General features: G+C 40.5%; 1 protein-coding gene across 6 annotated transcripts in view; it reads left to right on the forward strand.

Moving 5' to 3' along the window:
• Positions 1 to 22,596, forward strand: part of TM4SF1 (transmembrane 4 L six family member 1) — a 45,222-nt gene that overhangs the window by 19,448 nt on the left and 3,178 nt on the right. The window contains exons 1-6 of one of the 6 annotated variants that reach the window (XM_052686494.1): positions 8,666 to 11,031; positions 12,723 to 12,812; positions 12,902 to 13,050; positions 14,398 to 14,578; positions 15,873 to 15,925; positions 22,023 to 22,112. In XM_052686494.1, coding sequence (XP_052542454.1) covers positions 10,855 to 11,031; positions 12,723 to 12,812; positions 12,902 to 13,050; positions 14,398 to 14,578; positions 15,873 to 15,887 — 612 coding nt within the window. In that variant the 5' untranslated portion in view covers positions 8,666 to 10,854 and the 3' untranslated portion in view covers positions 15,888 to 15,925; positions 22,023 to 22,112. Of the gene's footprint in view, positions 1 to 8,665; positions 11,032 to 12,722; positions 12,813 to 12,901; positions 13,051 to 14,397; positions 14,579 to 15,872; positions 16,254 to 17,316; positions 20,147 to 22,022; positions 22,113 to 22,596 lie in introns of those variants that run through there. The other 5 variants (XM_052686495.1, XM_052686493.1, XM_052686491.1 and 2 more) reach the window with 5 other exon arrangements.

A 22,596-nucleotide genomic window follows, 5' to 3' on the forward strand; every position in this document is an offset into this window, starting at 1 on the left:
GATCATGCGTATAGGTATTTCTTGTAAGAATTATGCATTGGGAAAGGAAGTTTAATTTCTTGCTAACCAGATGTTCAAGCCTTGTCTGGTTATACTTTATGATATTATTTGGACTTTCTAGACCTAATGGAGTTCTGTTTTATACCCAATATAATGGTAGTTGTTTGCAAAATGTATGGGGAGAAGAGAGAAGAGTTCTGTTCTTACCATGGTGGAAGTATTTCAGCAGGTAGGTCAGCACACTCTGCATGCCCCCATATTTGACATGATGCATTATAGTTTCATAATGCTTCTCCCTGCCAAGAGCAAGCATTCCTTCTAATCCAAGGCTTGCTGGAAAAAGTTTTTAGTCATCTAGTAGCACACCCACTGCCTATTGAGAAATGTTTTCAGAAGGGAGCAGTGTCTGCAGCATGGCTCATGGAGGCTGTTTTGAAATACTTGCCTGAGTACACACCCATGCCTGTAAACCTTACTTGAGGAAACTTTTTAATGACATCAGTGGGATCATCCAGCACAAAGGAGCATAGGACAGACTCTTAAGACTAATCAACTACCTGTCAGACTAGTAAATTTCCTATTTTCAAAGCGGAAAATCTATGTACTGAGTAATACTGAAACCAAAACGTACAGATATGTAGCAGCTTTGGAAGCAGACATGAAACTTTACAAGATATTTGTAGGTTTAGCAAGGTCATCTCAGTGTTAGGCGGGTGTTTCCTTTCATGCTCAGCAGACGCGCGTGTCTGGCATCTGAAGTGCTACGTATATTTGCACAAGTGCTCTGCTAAGCCAGGTGAGGAATACCGGAAGAGCTGTGGATCTGTCTTTATGCAGCTCATGACCAGACCTGCAAGGGGGCCTCTGAAATAACGTGATTTCCCAGTGGGTTTTGCAACATGTGTGCTGTGGAAACTGTGGCTGCACTGTGCTGGGATGGTGGAATTCTTTTCTTTAGTATGTTGTAGCGAGCCAGTGTTCAGAGGCTGGTTTTCAACATGAAACAAATGTTGCTACTTTTGGAGTGCAGCTATAGAATTTGAGGTATCCCGGCCTTCCTCAGCCTGAAGTCGTTTTAAACCACACCTTTCTTTCTCCTTACCAAGTTCATCAGTAGATAGCGAACTAATGGTCTTGCACGTAGCCTCAAGGACCAAAGGGCTGAAGGCACCATAGACTGCAGAGGAGGAGCAGGAAGCTATATCCTGTTGTTCAGGACTCTGCTAACAGTTGTCCAGGAAAGCAAAAATTTGGGTGCAGACATATTTGCATACAGAACGGAGCAGAAAGAGGATCACCATCCAAGAGCTGGTGAACACTGCAGTAAAGCCCTCCAGAAGTGGTCAATGTGGTTCTTCTTCTCTACTACTCAGCTTCCAAAGCAATTATTTACATCTGATGTTTCTGTTTCATTAATGTGTTTGAAGGGCAGAAATGAGATCTTCCAGGCCAATGGGGTTTATAGTCTGGACAAACTCAGCACAACTCATGCTTAGCAAGACCTCGTAGTTAAAAGTTGTCTTAATTTTTTGTGCAAAGCCAGGTTTACTGAAAGAAAATGAAGAAAGTCGTACAAGCACAGTGATGACTCATGCTCACTGAGGAATTCCCATGCGATTAAGTACCACCCTGTGCTAGTCTGCTTTTATGTACTCTAGATAGATGTGTTTACTTTAACTTATTGGCAGGGTTGTGCTTGAACTTAACCAAATATTAGTTACAAAGTTGAAATGCCCTGTTGATAAAGGTGTTACGTGGCTATAATAGGACTTTGGATCCATCCAGTACTTTATCTTTCATATGATAACATCTGTTATTTCAAAGTACCCATCTAGTTGCGTCATGTTTGTTTCAGATTATGCTTTGTATTACCACTCTGGAGTTACTGTCTTTAAGTTTTCCCCATTTTGTGCTACTTTAAGGAATCTAGGCTAATTCAGCCATTTGCTTTAATTAAAGCAAATACGGGTTAGGATGGTGTTCTTGTCACTTGCCTGCATTAGGATTAGGATGCTATTCATGTTATTTGCTTGTATGAGTATCTCCTCTGGTTCCAGTAGGAATGTTCACAAGTAAGGGTGAGTCATGTCATGTAGGTGTGCAACGGTTTATTTTTAACTGACACGGAATTTTGGTGCTTGCTAATCTTCATATTTTCTGTTTTTTACAGCAGCAACAAATATAGTTCTGAGAATCTCTTACCTTTGGAAGTGACACAGTCTTCTTCACTGTGTTGGATCATCAAGGTGTTGCCTGCTCTTTCATCAGTAACTGCTATATGGGCTTTGGCACAGAAGTGGTTTCAGATAGATATGGATTCACTCTAAAAGTTAGAAAACATTCCCAGTATAACAAGTGTGAAGTCTATTAGGGAAGATGATCAGAGAATCCGAACTGTTGCATCAGGATAGGACAGTACATTTTCAGATACTTTAACTGCAGGCTTCCTGTTCTTGTGAAGTTGTTTGACTGAGCGATTTTGGTTTTGTTTCACACAAAGTTTGCTTTAGGCAGCATCAGAACAAGGGTGGAGTTCAGCCTCTTCTGCCAATGTTCTCACTCTGTATATCAGACAGGAGGTTCTGGGGTGAGCGCTGGCTGATGGACTGGCTGAGTCCAGTAAGAAGGGAGGCTGCACCCCTTCGCCAGCCTCAGGAGGTCTGCCTGGAGTCCATGCAGAACCCAGCAAATGCAGTAGTGGTGAAGCCTGCACTTAAGGCACTATGGCCAAAGCTGAGCCTTTTTTCTTGAAGGCGAGTAAGGGTAGAAATGCTTTCCCTAGCTTTCAAGATCCTTAAAAATTATTTCTTTAGCCATCCAAAGCTATAATGCCATGAAAACTGTGGAACCTGTATCATTTACCCTTAGAGCTCTTGTGTGTAACCAGTAGTGATTACTTTTCTTTTTTGCTCTTCTTGAACATAATTTACAACATTAAGGAAGTTCTTCACGAGGTGTGTTTGGAAATTCTAGATCTTAATCTTATTTTGAGGGAGAAAAATTGAAGTATCTTATGGTTCTTAGTTTACTGTTTTATAACCTTTGCATCAGTTAGGCGCTCGTATGGCAAGAGGATTTTCCACTCGTTTTTGAGAGTGGATATTCTGTGGCTATGCATATGTATTTCCCTTCCTTTTCTTTCCTTGTTTGCCACCATTCTACGCAGTTGGAGGGGTTGCTTGAAAACATTAAATATAGCAAGTTATATGGTTCTCTTATCATTAAATGTAATTAAACATATAATTTGTTTTTAAATCTGAAATGCAGCAGAAATTGCATCCAACCACCAAAGATCAGCAGTGGTATGTAGGTTTGGTACAGACAATGAGCTCTCAAACCTGAGGGGGAAAAATTATTGAAATTCTTAGACAGGCAACATTAATTCAGAATCTTGAACTATCAAAACTAAGTGATGATAAACTTTAATAGTATTTTATTGTGTGTGATGCTGTGCGTTATACTATTTAGGCATTTTTGTTTGCATCTGTGAAGGACTAATAAGAAACGTTGACGGCATCGGTGTAATTTGAAACTCTGCTCGTAGAGTTAAATAGTACTGATTTTTTTTCAGAATTAGAATACAAACAAAAAACATACATGAAATCACATTCACCAATCAATAACTCAGTTGGTAATATAGCTGATGTTATTTTATAAGAGAGAGCATATAGGAAAACAATCCAGAAAGATGTTCTATATAGTGGCAGATTATTTCATTACAGCATCGTGTTGACTGTAACATTTATGTTCTGTATCTTTGAGAAGGAACGGAGTGTCAGCTTTTAACTCCCTGTGAAAAATTTATCTTGTGACTTAGCTGGTGGGACCAGAGGTGTTACACATCTGAAAGCTGTGATTTATGATATGATGAAGAAAATGGGTGCAGCTTAAATTTCATTTAGCAGCTTGCTGTTTCTATGGAAGTGTTTATGGTGACAGTCTATGGCATGTAAAAAAGATAGGCTTAGGTATCCATTTAGGAAGGCTAAACATTACAAATGCAAAGAAGTCCTCTGTGCTTATTGGAATGCTGGGATGTGGTTTTGTAGAAAGTAGAAAATTCTAAAACTTCCACGAGTGTGACTTTATTTTCCAGGATTGTTTTGTCCTTCAGAGGAACAAGTGTCCACAGTTAGTCATTGGTCTTTCTTTTAACCATCTGTATCTGCCTGTGTATGTGTGGAGCTTTGCATCCACTGAGTGTTTCACAGGCTGCCCTCTGTTCTGTGTGTGACACCACATACCATCTCAGGTGTTACAACCACCAACCAGCTGATTGGATCTGTCCTAGTGGCTGTCATACACAATTACTGTAGGTTACTTGTTCTTTCAGCCACATAGATGGTATCTAATGATTTCATCACTTTGGTTATGTATTATACTTACATTTTTTCAGTGTTAAGTTCTTCCTATCTAGTAGCTACCAAAAATGCCTTTCACCAGGGAACCATCCACACTACTAACCTTCCTTCCCTAGCGACTGCTGTAGATAGTGAGGGACTTCTTTGCTTCTTTAGAGCAATGGGAGGTCTTGGGCAGCTCCAAGGACATGTTCAGGTAAGATTTGCTTTTTGGTAATCTACTGATGGATGATTAGACTGTGTCACCTCTGGAGAGTTATATTCTCTGAGCAGCCAGTTTAAACCTGCAGTCACACTGAGCCCTACTGTCTCAATCCTTGTGTGTTATCACTTACCCAATTGACCTGTATTTGCTGGTATATTTGCGTATTTTCTGGAGTTAAAAATCCAACTGTCCTAATTGGCAAATAAATAATAGAAGCCTAAGGGCTGGATGCTACCTTGAGACCCTGATTCCCTGTCCCTGCCTTGGGCAACTACCAAATAGAGACAGTGACCTGGGTCTGCAAAGCCTGCTGTCATCTTGTGACCATGACTAAGCACTGTGCATGAATCAAAGCTCTGTGCCCATCGGTACCTGCTGAAGAGAGGACCGGCAGTGATGGAGAGCCCACAGTTTCTGGTGCAGCACTGCCAGCGCAGCCACTGGGGGGGATCAGATACCTGGCCCTCAACGTGTCCCTCCTCTCCACAGTGACAAAGGCCACCCAGCAGGACCTAGGGGGCATGAGACCCCTACCCGTCCCCATCCTGAATTGTTGAGTGATGGAGAAAGGGGCGCCCTGGTGCACAGAGGATCCGTGTGGCTTTGGCACTGGATATCCCCTCCAAGTGCCATCCTGGCTATGCAAGATTGCTCCCCATGCACAAAGCAGGCACACAGACCCCTTAAACACCCCCTTCCCCCCCTCCCCCCACTATGGCAGCACCCATCCCGTAGTCTGGGGGTCCCCACAATGGTCTCATCCCATCAGAACCCATCCCACAGCCTGGGGGTCCCACATGGATGGAATCCCCCAGGCTGCAGCACTGCAGGGGAGTTTAGTTTAATATGCCTATTGATAATCCTTGGTAATAGAAGGTGAGAGGTTACAAAACTGATATGGTGAAGAGTTGGATTAAGCTTATGCTGCTTTTTGCACATCTGCTTTATTCACTGCAGTAATCCTGTTCCTGTTTCCCATCACACACAAGTACAGTAGCAGATGTGACTGCGATCTCTATGTAAGCAGCATTTCTCAGTGTACATGTGGACAGCAGGAATCCAGGGCTGCAGTGCTGTAGCACTTCCAGACTGGGAGGTGGCATGAAATCTCGTTCCATCACAATAATCTTCTTACAGTCATTGACCATTAATCAGATTCTGAATCAGTCAGAAACCCACGTACAAATTCTGCATGTGAAGAACTGTATGCTGATGTTGTGATTGCAATGGTTCCAAAAACACATTCTAATTTTCTTCAGCTTGTTGTACCCTTGAATAGCTCTCAGTTAGAACAATAGTAAGTCTTATGAGTTCACTTCAGGTCGAATGTAATTGGTTAAAATCTTGGGAGTTAATGGAATTAATGAAGAGTCTTTATGAATATCTCTTATTGGGTGTCTGTTTTATGTGCATTGCTACACTTGGGGAACGGAGGCGGAGGGTAAAAAATTGTCCCATTTCAAGCTTGAAAATAATCTGTTCCTCATGCTGTGTTGCACAGAGGTATATATTAGTAATCTAAACCCAGTTTTCTGATTTGTACAGCTGTTGCATACATGTAGAATAGAACAGTATGCTAGTAGTACAGTGCTGGCAATTCTTGCTCACAATATTGTCACAATTTTAAGAATAGAATAGGAATATACACAGTAAGCCTGTGTAAATGCTATAGTCCAAGGGAAGCAAACTTCTATGAGGCATTTTGCTTAGCCAGGGTTTCACTCTCAAGCTGCGACAAGAAATAGTAATAGAACTTGCTTGTTTACTGTTCTACTTTTATCATAATAACATTGTTGTGATGGGTAATGAATGCAGACTATTTGTATGCCAAAAAAAACCCCAGTTTTTTGAAGTGGTTTATTTGGTTGTGGAATGAGGTTACAGTAGCATTGGTTTGGGTTAATTGTAGTTGTCCTTAAATAAGGATTATAGGCTCTTCTTCAGACACAAAAGCTTTCATAGACTCATTTAGTGGTAGTTGCACCACGATTTTAAGTTTTCAGTTTTCTGAGCTGGTTGATTAACCATCAAAACCTTTTTTGTTGCATCACTGCTGACTGCATCTTAGGTCAGCGTTAGTACTAATAAATCTTGTCCATATATTTCAGTGTGGTAGTTCTCTGTGTTGCTGCAATAAATTGTGAGTGCTTTCTTCAAGTTTTCATCCTTAGTTCAGAGCAGCTTTCAGTCTCAAATTAATGGCAGAGATAGCAAGAATATGCATGTGTTAAAGCTATATAAGCTGTAGAGCTGTATGAGGATCCCTTTTATGTTCAGTGACCTCTTTGAGGATAGCAGGTGGTCTGCTCCTCCTCAGAAATAGTTCATTAGTTCATCCAAGTAGTTGTCATGTAGCTGATAAAGGTAATATGGATATTTTCTCCTGGATGCGACCAGGAGACTACAGGCAGCAGAGACTGTTTCTGAGCAGAGATTATTTCTAAACAGAGGCAGTTTCCTCCTGTGGCTGTCTAGGTGGAGTTTGCTGATTGACTGACATGTACCTCTGAGGTGGCATGCCTGAGGGCAATTACAGCTATAGCACAGTGTTTTAGTGGATGATGGCTGGAAAACATGAGCCAAGCATCATTTGGACATTAGGAAATATATGGTAGCATGGATGGGTGTTTCTCCGTTTGATTAAAGGGAAGCTGTGAGTGTTTTTAAGTCACTGGGAGCATTGTCAGAACAGGTGGCAAAGAAGTTTCCTAAGCTTAGCTTAGTTACTGTATGAATGCATACTCATCGTATGTTCCCAGTAGTCTGAACTGGTCTTTGCCACTGTGAGCAGTAACCTGCAAAGCAGTAGGAGAGGAACAAACAAAAATGAAAGGAAATGCAAACATGAATCTGCATTGGCACAAGTGCATTGCATTGTGGAGTCTTTCCAAATGCTTATGTGCAGCCCATGCTGCTGTTTCCCAAGCTGTGTCTTATCTACTATTGTCACACAGTTGCTAGCCTCAGCCTACATAAATAGTTGCTGTGCTGCCTGATGAAGGGTGGGACCAGAATTTGTGCAAGAAAAGTTGTTATGAGAAGCTTTCTGATAAAACTTGAGGAATAGTGTCCAAATGTAAGGATTTTTTATTTGCTTCAAGGCTTTTTGTTTTATTCTTCAAATTGTTTTCAAGTTAATTGCAAGTCATTTGTCATGGGTCTTTTTCAGTTGTCTCTCTTGATCACTGTTGTGTTTTTTAGCAAATCCAGCCTAGGAGTGACTGTAAGGAGGTGTAGGGCAGTAACGCTGGCCATTTGGAGCAAAGAAGTGACTGCTGAGAAGAAGCAAACCATGTTTTTCAGTATAAACTCACAACTATTTTCCATTCTGTCTGGGATCTTTAATTTAAACCAGGAGATTGTTTGTATTTGCTCAAAACACACTGATGCCAGAAACAATTACTACAAATGTCTTAACTGTTTTCTGGGTGTAAGAAACAAGAACCTCTTTTGAAGTGGTGGTGATAAAATATTTAATTAATTAAAAAAAAAAAAAAAAAAGAGCAACATGTTCAAGAAGGACTAACAGAATTAATGCTAGATAAGTGGGCCATAAAAGTCTCCTTTCTGTGGAGGGAATCACAGCCAGGCTGTGTCTTAGCTGCATGCCAGAGAGCTAAGGAAAAAAGTTCTCACGGCATCCTTACTGCTTAAGTGAGTTACGGCAGGCAGGGGCAGCAAGTTCAGATATGAAGGCACACCCTTTGATTTGCTTTCTAGTAGGGAATCTGGCTTAGGACAGGGATGTGAGATGTGATTGCAGTTGAATACAATTTGGGGAGGGGGGCTGTTCATTTGTTTGTTTTCTTTCTCAGCAAGTATTTGTGTAGTGACTTTGAGAGTCCTTGATAGACTTTTCCTCTTTGCACGAGGTAGACTTAGGATTTGATAGTATACAGAATAAAAGAATGTTTCTATGTTCCACATCCACTAACAAAATTAACATAAGGAATGCTTGCTGTCCTTCTGATCAAATACTTGGTTTTTCCCTCAAAGACAGTTAAGAGTGCTTTTGATGTGACCAGCCCTTAAGTGGCTGGAAAGCATAGTATTTAAACACTTGAGCTCTTCATTTCATTTGGGTTTTTCAGACCAGAGTATTTAGTTTTACTTTCTTTGTGTGGAAAAAAAAAAAAAAAATCAATTAAAAAAATCTACTTTAAATATAGGAAGTTCTTGATTATGTCAAATTTTATGTCAAACCAAGGGTGATGGCTGGGGGAAGCTGTGTGGGTTTTTTTTTGAGGGGTGTGTGTTGTTTTTAGCATAACACAATGAAGGGAGTTTTTGGCAGAGGAGTCACGTTCTGCAGAGGAAGCGTGCAGGATGATGTTTGTGCTCGTTTTAGTCATCAAAGGTGAAGTGCACAATAATGGTAAGCCTGTGTTTCTACAATCGGAGGATATTTCTCATACTGAAGGAAGTCTCCAAGGTCAACAGCTACAATACCCGGAGTGGTTACATCACTACATCTGTGTAAGACTGCTCTCTTTTTTAACCACTGCTTTTTCTTCCTTTCTCTCTCTTCAAGCTTCAGTGTTGATCACAAAAGTTGCCAGAACACTGTGGATTTAAGTTGGACTTCTGTTTACAGTGATGAGCATTCTCCCCCTCGGTTAGCTGAAAGTCTCGCTACAGTCTCTTAATAACTAATTTCAACAAATCCAACGTTCTTAAACTCAGTTTGTCTAACGACCTTTTTTTGTGATGGGAATTGTATTGTATTATGATGACACCGTTGGCAAGATCTCCTGAAACTTGTCTTATCCTGTGCATTTCTTAGTTACTATGGAATCACAGATTCATAACATAATTTGGGTTGGTAGGGACCTCAGAGTCCGTCCAGTTCCAACCCCTGCTGTGGGCAGGGGCACCTCCCATAGACAAGGTGCCCAAACCCATCCGGCCTGGCCCTGACTGCCCCCAGGGATAGGGCACCTACAGCTGCCCTGGGCAGCAGTGCCAGGCCCTCGCTGCCCTCTGAGTGAAGAATTTCTTTCTTATATCTGATGTAACTCTGCTCTGTCTCGGTTTAAAGCCATTACACCACGGCACGTCTCTCCACATGCATGGAAAAAGTCTCTTCATCTTTTTCATAAGCCCTGTTTAGGTATTGGAAGGCCACGATCATTTTTCCCCGCAGCCTTCTCCAGCAACCCCGGCTGTCAGCCTGTCCCTGCAGCAGAGGCACTCGGCCTCTGGGCATCCCTGTGGGCTCCTGTGTCCCCACTCCTACAGGCCTGTGTTCCTGTGCTGGGGCCCAGAGCTGAATGTAGCTCTGTGAGGGACCAACATTTTGTTGGTTGTGTTTGTTTTTTTCATTCACCAATGCTCCCAACATCTGCAACATCTTTGAGAGGAAAAAGAGAACAGGATAGATTTTAGTTTTTCCAGGTCGCTTTGTTTGTCCATTTACTAAGCAGGTTAATATTACCAGTACATCTACAAGGATTTGGAAACCCATGATCAAATGCATTTCTCTCTTTTCTGGGGAGTGTTGGTTTTGTTGTTGTTGTTGTTGTTGTTGTTCCTGGACTTGAATTTTCATTGCAAGAAGGTTATTCTCTGATCTGTTTAGAAAGCAGTATTTTTCACCAGTGTTTGTTGATGGTAGCTTTAATTAATGGTTGCTAATCTATAATGGCAAGAACAAGTGCATTTCTTAAAAGCCCAACTGCCCATTTCTTTTTTTTTTCCCCAACATCCTGATGATGTTTGCTCTTGTTCCATTAACCAGGTAGCAAAACAGAAGGCACCCCTGCATACTTCTCTTTGCTGTAGACTTTATTCTGTTTATACCCAAATCTCTGATTTAGCATTGTTGAAGTCAGCCTTGTCTTTCCCTAGCTTCAGCTTGTTCTGAATCAGTCTATAAACCTAAGTATTAAAGCTGCTTCAAAGAAAGGAAACAACCTTTTTCTTTCAGTTCTTAAAAGAACTTCTGTTGTTGTTTGAGGCCACTGTTCATGTCTAATTATGTTCACTGGTGATCATGTCATGCATCATGTATTAAAGTGAAGTTACCTAGCATTCAGTATTTCCTTGATTGCATTTGGTTTGTCAACAATTATTTCATTTAAAGTGGGTGATGACATTCTGCTGTCCTTGTTCCCTGACTTGACAATGAGGGAATGATAGTCATTAAGACATTTTATACGTCATCCAGGTAGCTAGGTAACCCTGAGTATTTAAAGAGGTGAGAATAAAGACTGATCTTCTTTTAGGTGTGGATAAATATGAGATAGGTTGGATTGAACTAGTGAAAGAAGTACTTGAGAAGCTGTGGACATGTGTTTTGGAAGGTGTGCCAGGTGTATTGGTTGTAAGTTGCTCATCCTTGCCCTGCTCAGCATTGCTGCCAACATTTTACTTTATTTTCCCAATGGAGAAACAAGATTTGCTTCTGAGCATCATCTCAGCAAATATGTGGAGTGCCTTCATGGCATTCTAGGTGGAGGCCTTTTGGTAAGTAACAAGCTAGTGCATTCTTGCAAGTTTATTTTGAAGCTACTTGCTATTACTGTTTCTTTACCATTGCATTAATTTATTTGTTGAATGTCTTGTCAGTGGGAATCTCTGGAGTTGTATTTAAAAAAAATCAGCTACATTGCACCATAGTTACATTATTAGTTACTATTAATTGTCATATCTGTAAATCTCTATCTCTTTTGAGCTGAGAATTAGGATATAGGTCGTAGACCCCAAATGCAGTACTAGAACCAGACCTATCAGAGGGATGTTTTTATTTAAAGGTTAAATCTTACATTTTTATTCTATTAGTCAGCTATTCTCCTTTTTAATGTCCGTAGATAACTAGTATTTAATTACATTTCTTAAATGTATGACATCTAATATGTGGTAAGACAACAGTTGTTCTTCTGTTTTACTTTTCTATTCAGAGAAATCAAATAGCAGTTAGCAGAGCTTTACATTAGAGTAATAGCCAAGGATGAAGAACTAAGTGAGTTCACTGTAAGAGCCTGTTTAATCTTAAGCAATTGTTTTCTGCCTTTTCAATTTTGCAGAATGGAATTTAGCACGTTTAAGTTCTCTAAATCTAGGCTTCCTTCTTCATTCACTTTTAGCAGTCCTCTTAGTCTCAAGGCATTGGCAATTCATAGGTTGAAAACCACTGCATGATAAGACTGTCTTGTGAGAGGTGCTTGCAAGCTGTGTTACAGCCCTATCAGAAGCCAGACTGAGATTTTAAAAGGCTGATTTTCCACGCAGACTAATCCCAGTGAAATTGATGGAGCTACTTCTCAAACACACTCTTGCCCAACCTCTTCTGCACCTGAAGCAGTGGGGCTTAGAAGAAGGTTTTAGTAAAGGCTGTGACTAGTATGCGACTCTGCTCTGTCTCGTTAAGTAAATCTGTGGTGTTTGCTCACTATGCTCTTTCTGTATGGTTTTCTGAGGTATTTCTGGATACGATGCCTTTGTGTAAGTGTAAAGTATTATTAAATCCTATTATTGATGGTGGGGAGTATACTTTGTTTAATCAGCTCTGTGTTTGTTTCTCCTTCTTGATTTTATGCCAGAATTTCTGGATGGTGTCTGCTTTGTTGCTTTGCTCTTCTGTCTCTGACAATTTTGTGAATGTGAAATCCTAGAGAAAGCTGGATGTCTGTAGTGAGATGTCTTGCTTAGGATATTTGTCACACAGACAATAGTAACACTTCAGTGAGTAGTCTCTGGAAACTTCACTTGTGGTTGAAACGTATTTCAGAGACTTATCATTAGTTTTCTTTTGGTAGAAAGTAAATGAAGGGTTTTTATTTTTTTCTCTTTTCTTTAAAGCTTTTTGTTTGCTGTATACAGCCTTTAGGGAGAACTGCAACATTTTAAAGTTGAAGCGTCTCAAGCTACATTAAATCCACAACGTGATCTTGATCAACTGGCTCTTTGTGCACTTACGTGCTATTTGTGCACAAAATACAAGTAGGACTATACCTATCCTGTTGTTGGTATTACTGAGATGAGTAGTGAGACTCCTACTGTGTTAAATAAATGTAAAACTGGATAACCTATACAGGCACCCTAACACTGCCAACAAGCAATGCAAGTGAATGCAGTGTAAGTACTGTGTTTTGTCTATCTTGTCTATGTAGCAAAACAGAACAGAGAGCAGTGTGCTTTGTTTGCCCCATACCCAGGTGCTCATTCCAGCTGCAGTATTCATTGGACTTCACAATGATGACTGCTGCGGGTGCTTTGGCCATAAGAACTGTGGGAAAAGCTGTGCGGTAAGCGAGCCTTCACACTGCAGCCCCAGACAGCCCTCAGGACACTGAGAAGACTGTGCTCAACTCTCACATCTGTGTTTGCCCTGCAGATGCTGTCCTCAGTTCTGGCAGCCTGTATTGGGATCCTTGGCTCTGGGTACTGTATAATCATTTCAGCACTGGGCTTGTCTCAGGGACCATATTGTTTTACTCGTGTAGAAAGAAACTGGATCTATCCTTTCACTGAATCCTCTGGAGGGTAAGTTGTCTGTTTGTCCATGCGTTACATCTTTCTCCATGCACATACGGTGTTTGTTCTTTTCCTGGACCTTGCAGCAATATTCAGCAACAATGTACCAATATCCATCCATAAGTTTTTGCTCCTTATTCACTAGCTGAACAGATGGGATCAGAATTGCTCACACTGCTGGAGTTTAAAACACAATAAATTTAAATCCCTCAGTTTTACATGTCTGAAGATGCTGATTAGTTGTGACATTAAGTAACTGAAGGATGTGCAAAATGGTGCTCTTCACAGATCACAGAATCACAGAATCACCCGGGTTGGAAGGGACCTCAAGGATCATGTAGTTCCAACCCCCCTGCCCAGCAGGGCCACCAAACATCCACATTCAGATCAGGTTGCCCAGGACCCCGTCCAACCTGGCCTTGAACACGTCCAAGGACGGAGCATCCACAACCTCCCTGGGCAGCCCATTCCAGGGCCTAACCACTCTCCTTGTAAAGAACTTCCCCCTAACATCCAACCTAAAATAATACTTAATACAAGCTGATAAAGGATACTTGGAAGTAATTGAATGATGCTGTTAATAAAATACTGTCTTGTATAGGTCTCTTTCTCTTAATATATGCAGGCAAATATATCTGTGTACTACATACAGTTCATGTGAGCATAAGATGTACTCTTTTAGGACTTTGAGGGAACCTTGAGCCACATCAAGATCCTTTGCAGCAGAGATTTGGAATTGTACATTTTAGTAGCATCCCTTATGAGAAGAGGCATTCCTTCTTCCCCACTTCTCTCAACTTATGGATGAATACAGAAGAGCTGAATTAATTCCTTGCTCATGGCTCATCAGTGCTTGTGTTCTAGCAAAATGGAAGAGAAGGAGCTGCTGGAATCTATTCCAATTCTCCTCTGAATTTATTCTATGTGTGACTAGTGCAGATTAGGCATGTGAAGGCCCAGAGGCAACAGCACAAAAAATGAAGTGACCCACTGGCTTCAAATTAGTAACTGCTGCCATTAAACGCCCTATCCTGGAAAATTCTGTTTGTTTCAAAAAGTTGTTGTGCTCTTTCAACTGTCTTGACATTGTATCTTATTTTGATCAATAATAGAAGATTTTGCCTTTCTAAATCAGATGTTTTAATGGAAATTAAGACTTAGCCAAAATGTGTGATTCATAGTTCAACGTGTACTGAAACAGAGCAGGATTTGCATGGAATGAGCCCTTATATTTTGTATTCCCACTTAGAGTGATTATCCTTAATGCAATTGCATACCAGATGAAGTTTATTTCTATTGTATTGTCAGCATCCTAATCTGACACAATTTTACTATACTTTCATTTGACGCGTACAGGTACTTGTTGAATTATGATGAGTGGGCTAAATGTCAAGAACCTCAAAACATCGTGCAGTGGAATGTCACTCTCTTTTCCATTCTCTTGGTCTTGGGAGGAATAGAGTTCATCCTGTGCTCCATACAGGTAGTCAATGGTATTCTTGGAGGAGTGTGTAGACTGTGCTGCGGCAGTGATGAGGTAAGCCATTTTTTCAGCTAGTAGAGAGTTAAAGAGTATTGTTACTGATAGCACTGCAGGGGCTTTGCAGCTGTTTTTCTGGCATTCTTAAGCAGCAATGAGTGTACAATTTGCATTTTTTAATGTGACGCTGTTGTGTTCAGCATTTTCATGTAGTATTTGACTACATGCATTTAGCTATTTGCTCAGCTGTCTGCAGTGAAGTTAGTCTTCATGTGAACTGAAAGGGCTGCATGTACACTGTGGTATATATGGTCATCAGCACTGCGTAGGTGATGCAACAAAAATTTGTATCTGAGACTGGCAAGGATCTTTGTTGTAGCCTAAGCCATTATTGCAGTGTGACAGAGTTTTGTGGCAGGCTGTTTCCTCTAGCTGTATTACTTTAGCCTCATAGTTTGCTCACAATAGCAGATAGACTACTGAGAATATGTGTGTCATTTGTAATAAAAACTGCAGCAAAAACCTTGCTTAGTAGATGTGGTGTAAGAGAAGGAATTAAACTGCACATACATAGTAAAGCTGACAGACAAATCTGAAGGACTTCTTGAAGGTTTGCTTTTGTATATTTTTGTTTTTTATGAGTGAGGAAGGGGAAAATCCTCTAGTTTCTTTAGCATCTTGTTAGACACTTTGAGACTTCTGTTAAAATCAGTCTGTAGTGGAAATGCTGGGTCACAGCTTGAAGCAGTGATGGAGCACCTGGTGAGAAGGCAGGGCCAGCCCAGAGGATCTCAGGTGCATGCAATGTACTGAGTGACTGGAAGGGCTGGAGCCAGGATCCATCCCTTCCCAGACTTCATTTAGGGTTGGCAGTGGAGCTGAGGGTATCTCTTGCTGGAGATGCCTGTATCCCTGAGGCCTTCTGAGGGTAAGCAATTTTTTTTCATTTGTTTCTATGCCCACAGCTGCTGCATTTGGGCTCTTCCTCAGTTACTGCAGCATAGGACTTTGCTGCTCCATTGTTGTTGCTGTGCTTTCCACCATGTTGTAGCATTGCAGCCTCATAGATGTAGTGTTGGAATTGCCTTATAGTATGAAAGTGATACAATTTATAACGTGTGCGTGTTATGGCCCAGAGCATTTTGCATTTTGATTTGATGTGGTTGAATGCTGTGGCACTTTGAAAGCATTACTGTCTTCTGCTTCCTATCTTCTGTGCTGTTACTGGGGTTTACAATGCTGTGCTATGGCTCTCTAGATCTGCTTGGGTTAATTGTAGCTCTTACAGTTAGATACAATATTAGTGTTCTTCCTCTTAATGCGTGTTTGTTTCTTTTTGTTTCCCTCACAGACACTTTCTTGCTAGAAAACAAGAAAACGGGTTGAAGTTGGTGTATATGCGTGGTGCGTTGAGTATCCTGTGTTGTTGTTTTTTGGTTTCTTAAATGTTGTATGTATACTGAAGTGCACACTTTGTTATCAAAGTATATGGCGACCACCAATTTAACTGACTTAGGGCTCTGTTTTTGAATTCATATCCATGTTTTCCATTTTCCACTGACCTGCCTGCATCTGAAGATAAAATGAGCTGCTTTGGTTCATTTCATGGACAATTGGGATCAATAAAGTTTTTAGTTGTTTTTTTTTTTTTTCTTTTTTTGTACTCACACGACAGCTCTGTGCTTCAGGCTGCTTTCACAGTAAAGTTGCATTTTTCATTCTGATGTTGAAACGAACGTGAACTGTAGTCTGCTCTGGAAATAAATTAGTTCTCACTGGAGTAACAAATAAAGCAACAGTAAAATATGGATGACCAAGAGCAACAATGAACTTCTGCTTTTAAAGAACTGGAAAAGTATTAGGATATTAAAGTGTGGATTTCTCTAAGCTGCTCCTGTTTCAAGTATGGGTTTGTATTAAAATTACCAGCAACTGTCAGTGTTTCTGCCTGTGCTGAAGCTGTTTTCTTGATCCTAGAGGAAGAGATAATGGTGGCATAGAACATAAATATGAAACTGAGGAGGAACTTCTTTACTTCAGGGGTGACAGATTACTGGAACAAGTTGTCTGAAGAAGTGGTGGAGTCATCTCCTCTGGAGATGTTCAGAACTCCCCTGAGAGCTTTCCTGTGAAACCTACTGTAGGGAGCCTGCTTTGAAAGGGGGGTTAGTCTGAATAACCTGTAGAAATCCTTGCCAACCCTGTGATTCTTTGAAGACAACCTCCTTTTTCTACTCAGCAGATACTGTCAGAGTAAGAGATGCTTCAGTCTTCAAACTCCTTTACTCACAAGGACTGCTTACCTCTTGACTACCTAGTCTTGTAACAAAAAAACCGTGGGTCTGGGTTCTTGTTTCCAGCCTGCTCCCAGGCAGGGCAATATAGTTCAAATGCAGATCAGCAGCACTAGACTAATCTGAAATATTACATTTCACCAACAAGGAACCTGGACCCTGTATCCAAAGACCCTGTGCAAGAGTCTGAAGTTTATCTTGTAGCATATTGCAGCAAATGTTTTACCCCATAGTAAAGTAAACCTGAATGATACGCTGCTAATAGCATTACTGAGAAGGTCAGTATGCTGCTGGGAGTGGCATTTTATAAGAAAGAACAAAACATGATGTTGGTTTAAAAGAAAATGAGAGTGACAGCTATTACTTCTCCACTTTTGGAATCTAACAGATAATGTCTTATTTGAAAATGGACAAGTTAATTTATGTTTGTGGGAAAAGGAATTTCCCACAGGTGTCAGTGCATAGTTAGTCCTATGTTAAGTCCATAGTTAAAGTCTCCTTTAACTAGGAGAGTGGTCTTTAAAAGTAGCCGGAAACAAGGTTTTTCCTCACTCTCTCCTCCTGTCCAAGTCTGTCACCTACAGATGTGTCTCTGTTAAAGGAAGTTAACTGAAAATGGGGAATTGCACACACAGGTCTATGGCAGCAAAAAGACATCGGAAAAAACAACCCCTCAATAAGAGGAATGCTGAGTTTCTGAACACAAACGGGTAGTTCTTGCAATACCACTCATTCATACACAAAGTATGCAGAATTAGGTGAAGGCGCTTTAGTATAGTATAGATTCTGCATGCTGTATTTATCCTTGTCTTATTCTGCTGTGGCAAAGAAGATGTGCATGTATGTGCACTCAGTTCCTTGTTGCTGTGCAGTGTGATGTCTTTGTATATGAAAAAGCACTTTGAAAGAGGATTTGCAAGGTTAAATTTGGTATGAAATCAAGGATAGGAGGAAGAGGACAAAATATGATGGAATATGGTATAATATGGTATAATTCCCAGAAAGTTTAAAGATTTTACCTGTACACTTGCATAGTTATTACTTGTCTTTCTGATACACATAACTAACTAGGGAACTGAAACTAGGTTAGGCACGCCAATGAACAGAATGACTAGGGGAGAGTTTAGAACTAAAACTGTGTAGCACCACTAATGTCACCTCTCGGTTTTTATGTTGCTGTTGTTAAAATAAGCTGCTTAAATTCCTTCAGTGCCTAATGGCTGACTTTGGGGAGTTTTATTAGTTACATTGTAGAAAAGCAGTTGTTTTGGGTTGGATTCATCTGGGTTAACGGAGATGAATCATCCAAAGTCAACAAAGGGTTTTCAGTAATGAGCTCTGCATGGACTCGTGGACGTTGGCAAGCAACAGGAATCCAGCTTTTGCAGCACTTAAGATATTTGAGAAACTAATTGCCAGGCTTGCTTAATAGTTGGTGTAAAATGGTGGTGTCCTGTTCTGGCAGTATGTGTGGCAGCAAAACACTCTTTGATGTGACATTTGCAGAGCTCAGTTTAAATATGAAGTGAGTCATGTGGTGTGTTGGCACGCTAGAATGGATGCTATTTCAGGTGTCATTTTCTTAGTGAGTTTCTTCTAAACAGAGCAGATTATTATGGGAAGTTGCCCACTCTGTAATAATTCAGGCCTTTGCTTTTAGGAAGAGAAAAAAAAAAAACATTTTGACTTACTAAATGAATTATGAGTCTAGTAATAAAAATCAATCCTGGGTTCTGATGTGCCTGCTTTTAATTCAGCTGTTTTCCATTACCGGAAGGAGCAGTACTGATACCACATCTGTGAGTGCTGGAGAAGGTTTGTCACTGGTTCCAGTTAGAGGAGGGGGCTTGAAAACATGCCCCTGGTGATCAGGGAATAGAGAGGAAATATGGGAAGAACTTCAGTGTAACATCTGAAGGCTTTAAAGTGAATCTCTTGGGAGAAAAAAAGTGAGAAAGGGAGAGTCAGAGCAGAAAATGGATAGGAAATAAAATGGTGCAGTTGCATGAGTGCCACCATGCCCATTTCCTTGGGAAATATATAAAAAATGACATCGTTGATTTTAAAAGATTCCCCCCCCCTTATTTTTTTCTGTAATGTTGAACTTCCTATTAAGTAAACCTTAAGCTTGATCTTTAATTACTTTTCTGATAACTTACTAGGGCAAGAGAAGAAGATATGTGTTGTGCTTTGACATTCAAACAGCTCTGGCTCTGCTGTACTGGAATGGACGCTTAGTTGCATGGGGCTGTCAGAACAATGACAAATTAAAATGAGGAAAGTGCCTGGCTCCTGCTTCCCACAGTGCAGAGCCACAGATGCATTTCAGAAAGCAGCCAGACCTCTTGTCATGTACTTAGGTCAGATCTGTACCCATACATGCTCAAATGTAAGTTCAGAATAAAACTTTGCACAATAGCAGGATTTATCTCATCAAACAGTTCATCATTCTGCTGAAAATAATAAAGAAATGTGATTATATCTGCCTGGCAGTTTCTAGCTGGTGTTGCTTGGACTTCTGTGTGCCCTGTGTTGTGCTCAAGACTCAGGTTAGTGTTTCTGAAGGGATACCTCATGTCAGCAGCCAGTGCTGGGCTCCATGTGAGCTCTCGTGTGCAGTCAAGTGTTGAAGGGACCTCTGTTTCCTTTAGATTTGTGTTGCTACAATTTTCTAATAGTAATAGCTTAGGCCAATATCTGCGTGAACTTTGAGGCAACGTGGACTTTCTGTGCAGATGCTTGACATCTGTCAAACAGCCCATGTAAGGTCAAATTATCGCTACAGTAATGATGAACCATTTGCCTCATGCTGCAGAACAGCTGCACAGGAATCTATTTCAACAAGAGGAGTGTTTCTATGCGGTCACTAGGAAGTGAGATTTTTTTATGTTCCTTCCTGAGTCTAACTCGTAGACGTATTTAATTAGGGAGATCGTTAAGGAGGACCTTTGAGAAGGGAAACTGCTACTTAAAGACATGTTTAGAAAGGACAGGTAGTTTAGGCAGCAGAATTTGTCTGTTCTTCTACCTACAATTAAGCAGTGGAGTCATATGAAGTGACTGAATCAAACAGGAGGTCAGAATACTTTTTGTATTTTAAACCTTGTAATCTTTTGTTAGCTTAGAAGAGCAAAACTTCTAGTATTCTTGAGAGATGGCTTTAGAAACATGTGGAAGCTGTTTGAGCTGTCTGCTGGTCCCTCTTGCACTTTGGAGCATTGTTGTTAATGTCCTTTTATATTTCCCTAATGGGAATGCTTCATATGTTGCTAGTTACCAGCATCCCAACTATGTGTGGTATTTTGAAGGCATCTGTTTCTCAGGTGTGATGGTAAGTGCTGATTTTATGGATCTTTAATTATTTGCAGTAGAATTGCATGTCATATTCAGTTACTGTGCAGTGAGATAATTACACTTCCAAAGGAAGTATGGATTTCTTTCTTGCAACAGTATGGGAAAAACTTGATCAAGCTGAAGAAATTGTGAATATCTTGAATGACATGCTGTGTATGCTGCTTTATTTCATACGTGTGATTTTGCAAGGCAAATTTATTTTTCCCGTTGGCTTTTTGTTTATGTTTAACTTGGACTCGTGTTACTGAGTCATGCGCTATTTTGATTTGTTCTTTTATGGACGTAGAATTAAAGCTCTTTAGCAAGGCAAAGCAAAAATCTGTAAAAGCCTATCATAACTGTCTGTAGGTTTTAAAGCTCTGTATACAGAGGAGTGGTTCACAGTGTCACTGTTATTAGGCTAAATATAGAGAATTGTGGAGAACTGTGACTGGTGTAGGTGTATTTTTCCCGTTACGTTTGTAATATGCTCATCTGCAGTAATAATGTGGTGTTGGCTACTGCTCATGCTGTTCACCAGGCTCGTAAAGATCTGTAGCCTCAGGAAAAGAAAGCAGTAAAGTAATAAGAGTGTGAACAAAAATCAGTGTTAGAAAAGGGCAAATGTGCAATGATTTATGTGTTTTTATGATGTTGCTGAACTGGGAGAGATACAAAAACTTTATTTTTGTAATTGAATATTCTTCCTAAAACAGAAGAAATCCCAACCTTCTGAGCACAGGGAGAAGAGTATCACACAAAGAATTTTAATGGAGAAACATAGTTGGAAAATTTACCAGAAAAAAGTTAACTGCAAACTACCTTCATACTTTGAAACATTTTTAGCCTGCGGATCTTTAACAATTTATTACTTGCATGTATATTTTTCTGTTGCAAACAGGGCAGTATGTTAAAGCAGTTTGCTTGGAGGGGTGTCCAGTACACCTGGAATCAACTGCCCCAGGTGTGGAAATGTAGTTCTGCCATTTGGCATGGGCTGATTCAGGCTGCATTGGAGCAGGGAGAAGCTCTTGAGCACCTGCAATGTATTAATTTAAATGTATTGGAAGAGAAATCATTTCACACAGGTCTCTGAGCAACATCAAGCTTTTGAACAAATAACACAGGAGATAATGATGTAGCCTTAGGGCTAGTCTGGACAGGACAAGATGTAAAAAAAAAATAAGTATGTTCTACACTGCAGCAGGGGAGAGTGGTCCCACTCAGAGCCTCTGACAGAAAGCCCCAGGGGAGACTCGAGGTCACTTGGAAGGGTTTTGGAGTTGAGGATACAGAGGATCCAAGGCTCACTGAAAGAGAGATATTGGTAGCATATGAAGGGGTTCCAGCTGCTTCGGAAGTGATTGGTACTGAAACACATCTCCTAGCTGTGAGAGAACAGTGCTAGACTTTAGCCAGCATGTTCTGCTAGAGCTCATCCCAGCAGTAAAAGTGCAAATGTCAGCAAAGTTTCAGGTGGCTCATCTTATGTATTTCCAAACAATGATTTACCTGAAGTGCTGCTATGACTGATAACCATTGTATTTTGGAATTAGCTCTAAGCTCTTTTTTTCTTGCAGTTTTTTACTAACAGCCCTTTCAAGTGACAAATCCAGGGCCTTCTTTGTTTTTCCAAACTGTTTCAGAAACACTGCTCGTTTTTCCTTATTCAAAGGAATGCCTTTCTGAGTGGCAGCTTGTGATTCTGGAGCCCAAATCTTATTTATTAAACTTCTAGTATCAGGTTTAAATAATCCAGTAAGCAAAAGGAAGTTCACCATACTACTGACTTCTGGGTTTTTTTTAAGCATGTGTTGGTAAGGAAGAGAATTTGCCTCACTACAGCTGCAGTCACTCACTGTGTTCCCTTACAGATTCTTCTGTTGGCAATAATTCTCATAGCACTGGAGTGTAATGCATTCTATCGGTGCTGCCGAAGTGAGAGCTGTAACAAAACCTACAGAGTGAGTCTATCTTTTATTTTTGCTTGTCTCTGGCATTTGTTCTACATGGCTTCCTCCTCCTGTGTCTCTAGTGCATCCTTCTCCTCTGCTCTGGTTCTGCTGCTTTTCACAGAGAAGGATTCTGAGTCAGGTTGAGAGGTCGCAGAAAGGGCAGCTCTTTCCTGTTGATGCATATTCAGGATGGAAAAGAATCTTTGTAGAGTGAAACAAGATAAAATAAAAAGGCTGGAGTGTTCTAACAGAGTTCCCCATCTAAATAGTTTCATCTCCTTGTGGTTTTTTTTTGTTGTTTTTTTTCCCAGTACCGACTCAATAAGCACTATCTGGAATGCAAACATATTAAATATGCGCTTATATTCCTCTTGCATTCTGGGATACAGTTTTGTGGGAATGTGAGTTTAAAAAAAATCAGTACTTAACTGATATTATGGAACTGCCTTACACAAACAGAGTAAAGATAGAGTTTATGCTTACTGATTATTGC

This window comes from Tympanuchus pallidicinctus, unplaced genomic scaffold (assembly GCF_026119805.1).
Source record: "Tympanuchus pallidicinctus isolate F22 unplaced genomic scaffold, pur_lepc_1.0 scaffold22, whole genome shotgun sequence".
Classification (NCBI taxonomy): domain Eukaryota; kingdom Metazoa; phylum Chordata; class Aves; order Galliformes; family Phasianidae; genus Tympanuchus; species Tympanuchus pallidicinctus.